At 38.5% G+C, this 10,608-nt stretch overlaps 1 protein-coding gene across 1 annotated transcript in view; it reads right to left on the bottom strand.

The window, feature by feature from the left end:
- Positions 1-1,617: 1,617 nt before the first annotated feature.
- The window catches only part of LOC107549167 (protein NLRC3-like), a 44,575-nt gene continuing 35,584 nt past the window's right edge, over positions 1,618-10,608 (bottom strand). The window contains exons 6-7 of the mRNA XM_016230156.1: positions 2,238-2,284; positions 1,618-2,168 (exon numbers count right to left, since the gene is read on the bottom strand). Coding sequence (XP_016085642.1) covers positions 1,618-2,168; positions 2,238-2,284 — 598 coding nt within the window. The remainder of the gene's footprint in view (positions 2,169-2,237; positions 2,285-10,608) is intronic.

The following is a 10,608-nucleotide window of genomic DNA, read 5'->3' on the forward strand; positions in this document are numbered from 1 at the left end:
TTAATCTCTAACTGTCTGACGGCTGGCAGTCCGCTTCAGTGGCTCCTATATGTTTATAAAGCCCAAAACACACTGCATGATTTTAGCAATCCTATAAGATCACTGTGTGTAGACTGTACGATCCTGACACCTATTGACTCGTAGGCTACGACGCACACACTTCTATAGAAGAATAAAACGTCATCAGCATGCACTAGTGGTAAACAAAAAGAGCATGATAAATCACACTTTAGCCGTTGCATTTTTTATGTGTGCTGAAAAAAAGTAGAAGCGGCGAAAGAGGAAGGCATAAGAGCTTGAGGTAAGCAGTTTTATTTTTTAGCGCCATGTCGCGTTGATTTCATGTCGCATTTTTATTGGCTGGTCAGTAAACGTGGATTGTAGCAGCAAACACACGGTGCGATGATCACGCTGTATCGTAGGCTATCTTTGGTCGCAAGACCGTGACAACGACCATCTTTGAACCTCTCTCACTGTACGACACAGGCCCACCGATTAGGAGCCACGATCACAGAAATCGCCACGATTGTTTCACGATGCCAGTCTTTCGTCTGGGACAGCCGGAAATCATGCAGTGTGTCTAGGGCTTAAGACAAACTAAAATATTTTGTCAATTAAAGACAATTAACGTCTTCATATAAAATAATGGCATATTTAATCATTAACAAATGTGTAGTTTGACAATAAAAACACCTCAAAACAGCTATACAGCATTGGTCAAAACAATATGTCAAAGCAGTACATAAATTCTAACAAATTCTAATGCTCAATTATTATTGGTGCTCAGTTATTAATAATAGCTCTTATTATTATCAATGTTAAAAACTGTTTTTTTTTATATTTTGTGGAAACTTTTATCAGTCGCATTACTGAGCTAAATTGATAAGGTTGGAAAAGTTTGGTTGTTACTGGAAAAGCTACATTGTTTTGAAAGCAGCTGTGCTACTCTAAGAGCTAGAGCACAATATATGCTATTTTTGTTAACGTGTTAGAACTTTGAAAATGACATAAAACAGCACAGTACAAATTATCTGTGTAAATCAGCATCAGTGCTGCACACTGCATTTGTAGAAATACACATTACAACTCTAGATATGTACACAACTGATATTAATTACATACAGTTTTATTTTCAGACCACTAGTTTAATCTGGCAGCTTTGATCAGGTGGGCCAGCCAGTCGTCCTTATGTGACCTCACCCCTAATCTTTATCAGGATTAAATTACAACATGTCCAGGCACATTGAAAACCAAACTATTAATATCAGACTGAAATGGCTGATGTTATTTTTAACCTTGTTTAACACACTGCTTACTGTTAATTTATGTGCTACATTTTACAGTGATCAGGAAGTATCTAGACTGTTTTCTTATTACCGCACTATGACTGAATGGGTCTCTGAATACTGAACTGAATAGGTGTCGCAAGGTGCAGGAAGTCATATATTCATGTAATTACATAAGTTCTTCTGTCTAAATTTAGATGATGTTCAGAATGTTTTTTGTATTTGGTATGGTCTATTGGCTTTAACGACAGCTTAAACATGAGCTGATTCTTGCATGTTAATGATTTGTGAATATTCCAAACTTCTCAACCCCTTCCAAATACCTTTCACCCTATTGTATCGAATCTTTCCAATTTTGACGAAGAGACACGGAAGTGTCAATAAAAACCCTGAATCCAGCACAGAGAGGTTCAGTGAATGTGGAGTAAAATGTGTGTAAGTGTGCGAGTGTGTGTGTTTTGGAGACACTATAGAATGACAGAGTGCCGTCCTGCCAGTCCAGATAGACTCCTACTCTCTTGGAGTATGGGACGGGTACGTCAGTGCTAAGTTTATTGTGCCAGACAGTGAAAATGTCATCAGAGCAATCAAGGCTCCAGGACTTTTCATTGAACCCAAACCTACAATCTTCACGTCCTCCTTTCCTGCTCATTTCTTTATGTGCCACTGATATAACAGCCCCCCTCCACCCGCTCCATTCAACCTCCCAGTAGCAGCGTCCCGACAGACTCTCTCTACACACAACCTGAGGAAAGAAATCAAATCTGTCTGGATGATCAGGATATGACTGCTGCTCCTCCAAACGTGTCACCTTTCTGTTCTCCTCAGACAGACGAAGATGAATGTTCACTGTGTTTGGATCCAGTGTGAGATCACAGGCATCTAGACACAATAAAATAACATTTAAAACACAACAAACCAAAGACAGAAGTTGTGTGTCTGTAGACTTACATTTGCGTAGTCCTGCTGTAATCATGACCTCTCCAACATGATCCACACTATAAAAAAAGTCGATCTGATATCATTGATAAGAAAATACATAGACAAAATACATACACCCAAACAACTTTCACAACACAGAAAATGCATGAATTGAAAGCCAGTTGTTGGATGAGAGCATCAGATTAAAAAAAAAATAATAAATTTGTTAAAACAAAAATCAACCTGTTACAGCATGTTGATAAAAATGTTTGAAAAAAAAGCAGTTTCACCTAAAAATATCTAGGCACAAATATTGAGTGAAATTTTGTTTTGATTGATCTTACCTGTATTAATTTAATTTTGAATGTATGTGCGTCAAATGATCTGTCACTGCTTTGACATCAGACAGAATAAAGATGTTCCATGAATAATTGTACATCATTTTTACGATTATTTTTCTTTCAAAGCTGCATGTAATCTGCAAAATTTAAAACCCTTGTTGTGCTTCTTAAACCTATCCTGAAGCCCCCTCACCACTGCACATTTTGAACACACAATTCAGGTCTTGCCGTCTCCACTAATGGGTTGAGTTCAATCAGGTGTGTTAAATGAGAGAGATATACAAAATGTTTTGTTCAAGAAAGGTTTGAGAAGCACTGGCTAGGGCTAATTGACAGATATAGGAGATGTTACACCAGGGGTCACCACGCTTAGCTCCAACTTGCCTCAACACACCTGCCTTGATCTACCTAAGATCCACCTAAGTCCTTGATTAGCTGGTTCAGGTGTGTTAATTAGGGTTGTGACCCCTGTTCTACACAGTTGTCCAGGACCCAAAGGGCTCAAGGTTTGAATAGTTATTATGGGCAGTTTTAAAAGTTTGGAAATGCTAGATTTAACTGTTATAATTTTAAAGTGTCCAAAGTTTGGAATGTGCTTAAATTTTGAACATCATCCTTAAAAATGGCTGATATTTTTTTCTTAGAGTGTCCATCCATCCATGCATTTTTGAAACCGCTGGGGCCTGTCCCAGTATTTCAGGCCACAGGTGGAGAACACCCTGAACAGATGGCCAGTCCATCACTGGACTCGCACACTGACATCTCTCTCACACTCACATCATATATATATATAGATATATGAGAAAAAGTTAGGACACCCTATTCAATTCCATGGTTTTCTGTATCAGGACATAATAAAAGATGATCTGGTCCTTGGCAAATTTGGAAAATAAAACCTCAGATGAACAACATCACATTACATATCACACTGTGTTATTGTTTAATTAACAAACATTAAGCCAAAATGGAAAAACCATGTGTGACAAAGTTAGGACACCCTATGATTCAATTGCCTTCAATTGCTTTATCAGTCTCTCACATCGTTCTGGAAGAATTTCATCCCACTCTTCTTTACAACATCGCTCCAGTTTATTGAGGTTTAAGGGCATTTGTTTAAACACAGCTATAATCACAGAATTTTAAGATTCAAGATTCTTTTATTGTCACTATACTAAAAGTACAGTTAAATTAGAACAATCCATACAGTGCAATCACACATAAATTAGTGCAAGCTAAACATCTAATTTAATTAGAAGAGAAATCATAACAGCAAAATGAACAGTCAGATATTGCACAGAAATATTGCACGGTGAGCAGAAAGTGCTGCATGATATTGTACACAATAAAAGACAGGTAAGTGCAACAGAATAAACACACAAACACAAACTGAATAATATAAACTTATACTAAATAGACACACACACAGCGGTATACAGAGGGTGTTGTTAACCTGTGTCGGTTGAGATATAAGATGCCCCATCAGATACAGTGGGGCAAAAAAGTATTTAGTCAGCCACCAATTGTGCAAGTTCTCCCACTTAAAAAGATGAGAGAGGCCTGTAATTTTCATCATATTTCTCATTTTTTATGTGTGTGTGTTGTGTGTGCGTGTGTGTGTGTGTGTGTGTGTGCTGACAGCGTTCAGCTCCCGTATACCGCTGGGATAAAAGCTGTTCTCAAGTCTATTGTTCCGTGATTTGATGGACCTAAAACGTTTACCAGAGGGCAGCAATTTAAACAAATTATGTCCAGGATGGAAGGGATCCTTTAAAATGTTCGATGCCCTTCCAAGGCAGCATGCAGTGTAAAGTTCTTTTAAGGAAAGCAGAGGACAGCCAATGATTTTTTGTGCCGAACTGATCACCCACTGGAGAGCTTTCTTGTCTGCCGCTAAGCTGCTGGAGTACCACATAGAGATGCAGTAAGCTATCACACTTTCAATGGCTCAGCGATAGAAGGACACTAGCAGCTGCTCTTGTAGATGGTTCTTCCTCAGTGTCCTCAAGAAATAGAGTCGCTGCTGTGCTTTTTTGACCGCTGCTGAAGTGTTTGTGCTCCAGGAAAGATCCTCAGCGATGTTCATGCCCAAGAATCTGAAGGGCAGAACCCTCTCCACGCAGACCCCGCTGATGTGCAATTTCAGTCAGGATGAGGTCTTGACCTTGACTGGACTATTGTAACCCCTTCATTCTTTTCTTTTCAGCTGTTCTGTTGTAGATTTGCTGGTTTTCTTGGGATCATTGTGCTGTTGCATCACCCAGTCTTGGCCAAGCTTTAGCTGCCGAATGGATGTCCTCACATTTGACTCTAGAATACTTTTGTCACAGTCTTCAGCGGGTGTGCCCAGGAGGGCCACCAGATGACTGTGTTCTGGGAGCACATGGCTTGTGTTGTGTTTGTCTGTTGCCATGTGCTCTCTCCTGTCTATTGTCTGGCCCCTCCCATCTTGTTACCTCGTTATTGTTTTAGTTGCTCCACCTGTGTCTCCCTCGTTAGCCTCCTCGTTTGGTTACTATTTATTCTCCTTGTGTCTGTCATCCTGTGCTGATCCGTCATTTCTCATTGTGTGTGTTTCGTGTCTGCATGTGTGCAGCTTTAGCTCTGCCTGTCTGTTTTTCCCCTTCGGGGTGGTTTGAGTTTGTTTTGGTTTCGTTTTTTACTAAAATAAAATACCATTTCTCCAGCGATTGAGTCCTCGCTTCATCTCCCCGCACGCACCGTGACAACTTTGGTATATAAAGGAGTTCACGGTCGACTCAATGACTGTGAGGTGCCCAGGTCCTGTGGTGTTACAAACCAAGCCCAAAATCATCAGCCCTCCACCAGCATGTGTATCTTTTGATATGAGGTGTTTGTGCTGATATGCTCTTTAGGTTTTTACCAAACGTGCTGCTGTGCATTATGGCCAATCTCCACCTTGGTCTCATCTGTTCAAAGGACATTGTTTTAAAAGTCTTATGGTTTGTTTAGATGCAACTTTGCAAACCTAAACTGTGCTGCCATACTTTTTTAGAGAGAAGAGGCTTTCTTCTGGCAAGCCTTCCAAACATGTCATACTTGTCCCATATTTTTCTAATTGTACTGTCATGAACTTTATTATTTCACATGTTAGCTGAGGCCTGTAGAGTCTGCGGTGTAGTTCTTGGGTTGCCTGCCATTTCTCTGAGCGTTACACGGTCTGATCTTTGGGTGAATTTGCTGAGACGTCCACTCCTTGGAGGATTGGTGTCTGTTTTGAATGTCTTCCACTTGTGAATAATCTTCCTCACTGTAGAATGATGGACTTCAAATTGTTTGGAAATGGTCATGTCACTCTTCCCAGATTGATGGCAGCAACAATTGCTTCTTTAAGATTATTGCTGATGTCTTAACTCCTTGGCATTGTGTTAACACACACCTGAAGGCTCCAGACCAGCAAACTGCCAAAACTTCTGCTTTTATAGAGGTACTCACACTTGTTGATCAGTTAATCAAGGCTTTTGATTAGCAGTGCCTGACAGCTACTTACCCTCTTAATTCTTATGTTAATAGTAAGGGTGTCCTAACTTTGTCACAAATGATTTTTCCATTTTGGCTTTATTTTTGCTAAATAAATAATGGCACGGTGCAATATGTCATGTGTTGTTGTTCATCTGAGGTTTTATTTTCCAAATTGTAAGACCTGTCAAGGACCAGATTATTATTTTTTTATTATGTCCTGATACGGAAAACCATGGAATTAAAGAGGGTGTCCTAACTTTTTCACATGACTTTATATATATATACAAGCTCAATATATATAAAATATATATATATATATTTTTTTTTTAGATAGATAGATAGATAGACAGATAGTTAGATATAGATAGATATAGTAATATACAGTTTGTATTGTCATATTAAATTGTAAAAAAGTATAAGTAAATTTGCATTTATTCTTGAATTATTATTACATTTTCTTCAACAATCGCATTATATGAAATACATTTTAAAAAATCATAAATTATTTTATTGTTTGAGGCTTTTTTGACACACTATTGTGTGCAGGAGACTATTTAAAACATTTTTTACAAAAAAACAACAACTGATGATTGAGACTGATGATATATGAAGACATTCCCCTATCTTATCTTCTTCTAAGCGATTCCTTTTGTTCACTGTGACCATGATGATAAAGGAAAATCGATGTTTGTAAAAGAACAAAGGCTGTGTATATATATATGCTAATAAGAGTGAGAGAGGAGAAGGTGGTGAGCAGTGAGTGATTGTTTCACCCGTCGGGCCTGAGGTCTGGGATGGCTCTGTCTAGAGAGAGTCTGTCGCTGAGGTAGCCGTTGTAACCGTAGTACTGGAACTTTTTCAGAGCCACCTTGCGGCTCTCTGGGCCGAGGTCATGACCCCAGTGTGCAAAAAGAGAGTCTGAGAGGGTCTGGTCAGCTGCGTCTTCCCCATCTTTCAACGGTTTCTCTGGAAGTTCAGACGAAAAGAACAATGTTAGCAGTGTTAGTGTTGGCTCAAGGGCTTCTGGGTAAACATGGTCATCACGTCTTTAACATAAACTCATTTTCACTCATGTTGAGTTAGTGAAAACAAATAATGTAGAAATGGAATATAATTTATAAACAATATAATAACAATAATAATAATTAGTACTAATAATAAATCACTGTTATTATTATTACTTCTAATATTGTTATTGTTTAACAACAATAATAAACAGTGCTGTCAAGTGTGTTGTGTTTACATAATAAATGTATGTGTACTATTTACATTTAAATGTATATATAATCACACACACACACAAACATGAATATATTTAAGAAATATGTACATGTATATACATATTCATATATATACCAAACATGTCATACTTGTCCCATATTTTTCTAATTGTACTGTCATGAACTTTATTATTTCACATGTTAGCTGAGGCCTGTAGAGTCTGCGGTGTAGTTCTTGGGTTGCCTGCCATTTCTCTGAGCGTTACACGGTCTGATCTTTGGGTGAATTTGCTGAGACGTCCACTCCTTGGAGGATTGGTGTCTGTTTTGAATGTCTTCCACTTGTGAATAATCTTCCTCACTGTAGAATGATGGACTTCAAATTGTTTGGAAATGGTCATGTCACTCTTCCCAGATTGATGGCAGCAACAATTGCTTCTTTAAGATTATTGCTGATGTCTTAACTCCTTGGCATTGTGTTAACACACACCTGAAGGCTCCAGACCAGCAAACTGCCAAAACTTCTGCTTTTATAGAGGTACTCACACTTGTTGATCAGTTAATCAAGGCTTTTGATTAGCAGTGCCTGACAGCTACTTACCCTCTTAATTCTTATGTTAATAGTAAGGGTGTCCTAACTTTGTCACAAATGATTTTTCCATTTTGGCTTTATTTTTGCTAAATAAATAATGGCACGGTGCAATATGTCATGTGTTGTTGTTCATCTGAGGTTTTATTTTCCAAATTGTAAGACCTGTCAAGGACCAGATTATTATTTTTTTATTATGTCCTGATACGGAAAACCATGGAATTAAAGAGGGTGTCCTAACTTTTTCACATGACTATATATATATATATATATATATATATATGCAGTGTTTGGGTTAACTCATTACAAGTAACGTGAGTTACGTAATCAGATTACTTTTTTAAGTAACTAGTAATGTAAAGCATTACTTTTTAATTTAGAAGGAAATATCTGAGTTATTTTTTTCAAATACATTACGCCAGTAACTTTATTTATTTATTTATATGTGTGTGTGTGTGTAATGACATGGGTACTACAATTCATTTCTATAGCAGTTTATCTTACTATAGTTTGCTTCTGAGCTATTTTTGCATATAATGTACATCTGATTATTTATTGAACATTGAGCTTTCTATCATTGTATTTTGTCCTGCCTGGAATCATGGGTTATTTATTAGATGACTGAATGAGTTCTTCAATAGGCAGAACTTTACAACATGTGGCTAATAACAAATGATTATCGTGAAGTACATTTTATTATTGTTAAAGTTTATTATAAATAGCCTCCCCACCCTTGAAAAGCACAGAGTGTCACTGCTTGAAAGTACTCGAAAAGTGCTTGAATCTGTAGTAACCCTTGCCATAGCTACACCATCTGGCTACAAAAAAGCATAATCTAGCTAGAGAAGAGGATTATTGAGGCCAACAAGAAACAGGGAATAATAGTTATCATGTATTGTTTTTCATACATTTCACTTGAAAGGGAACTGACTAGCTCTCAAACTGCCCCTGACATACACACAAACACAACATAAATTGGTTTACATTAGGGATGTCCCGATCAGATTTTTTGTGCCCCCGATCATATTCGAACATTGAATATTGAGTATCTGCCGATACCTTATCCCGATCTGATACTTGTATATTCCTAAAGGAATGTATGTTTAGTGTACACTTTAAGTACAGTAATGTTATTAAAATCAATCCAATATATTCAGAGTTGTGCAGATTAAAATAAATATATTTATGACATATGTTTATGTTTATATATTACAAGATACACTTTCTCAGGTGTAAACATGTTACAATGGTAGACATTGTAAACAGACTTTGTGGTCACAATTATGGATATGTGACTACTGATATAAACTTCTTGTATTTTATATGTACAATAAGCAGAATAATTGCAAGTTCAAGTGGAGATACAGTATGTTTAGAAAGCATGAAGCTCGCACTGAATACCTGTATGTCCGACAAATCTGAATCAAATGTGGACTGAGAAGAGCTGATACTGATCAGTTAAGCATTTACATTTACATTTAGTAATTTTGCAGACGTTTTTATCCAAAGCAACTTACAATTGGGGAATACATAAAGCGACTCTTCTTAAAGAGGCAAACAGACACAGGAAGTGCTTCTAATACCAAGTTTTAGGCATTGTTCAAATATAAGTAGAAGCAAGAAAGGGTAGGAATAAATAAAGAGAAAGACAAAGTTTTTTTTTTTATTTAGGATGAAGTCAAGTAGCATGGAAAGAGATGACTTTTCAGCTGTCGCTTGAAAATTGTCAGGGATTCAGCATTCGGGATAGGGGTGGGAAGATCATTCCACCAGCCAGGAATGGTGAACGAAAATGTTCTGGAAAGTGATTTTGAGCCACTCTGTGATGGTCCCATGAGGCGTCGCTCACTAGCGGATCTCAGACTTCTGGAGGGGATGTAGATTCGTAATAGTGAGTGGAAGTAGGCGGGTGCTGAGCCTGTGGCTGTTCTATATGCAAGCATCAATGTCTTGAACTTGATGTGAGCCGCAACCGGTAGCCAGTGTAAGGAGATAAAGTGAGGTGTAACATGGGCTCGTTGAAGACCAGTCGTGCTGCTGCATTCTGAATCATTTGTAGAGGTTTAATTGTGCTTAATGGAAGTCCAGTCAGAAGAGCATTTCAGTAGTCCAGCCTAGAAATGACAAGGGCCTGGACAAGAAGTTGTGCAGCATGCTCCGTTAGAAAGGGCCTTATTTTTCTGATGTTGTGCAATGCAAACCTGCAAGATCAAGCGGTCTTTGCAATGTGTTCTTTGAAGGTCAGCTGGTTATCAAAGATTACAGCAAGATTTCTGACCGAAGTTGATGGGGTAATTTTAGAGGAGCCTAGCTGGATGGAAAAATCATACTGTAGAGTTGGAGTGGCAGGGAAGACAAGAAGCTCAGTCTTTGCCAGGTTGAGCTGTAGGTAATGTTCTTTCATCCATGCCGAGATGTCCTCCAGGCAGCCTGAGATCCGTGCAGCTACCGTTGGATCATCTGGTTGAAATGAGAGATAGAGCTGTGTGTCATCAGCATCGCAATGGTAGGAGAAGCCATGTGCCTGTATGATGGGACCCAGTGATGTAGTGTATATGGAGAAGAGGAGGGGTCCAAGAACTGATCCCTGAGGACCCCCAGTGACCAGTTGATGTGCTTTGGATACATTTCCTCCCCAGGCCACTCTGAAAGACCTACCAGTGAGATAGGATTCAAACCAGCGAAGTGGAATCCCTGTGATGCCCAGTGATGAGAGGGCGGACAGGAGGATCTGATGATTGACAGTGTCAAAAGCAGCAGACAGATCCAGC

The sequence above is a fragment of the Sinocyclocheilus grahami genome, unplaced genomic scaffold, assembly GCF_001515645.1.
Source record: "Sinocyclocheilus grahami isolate Dianchi unplaced genomic scaffold, SAMN03320097.WGS_v1.1 scaffold364.1, whole genome shotgun sequence".
NCBI lineage: Eukaryota > Metazoa > Chordata > Actinopteri > Cypriniformes > Cyprinidae > Sinocyclocheilus > Sinocyclocheilus grahami.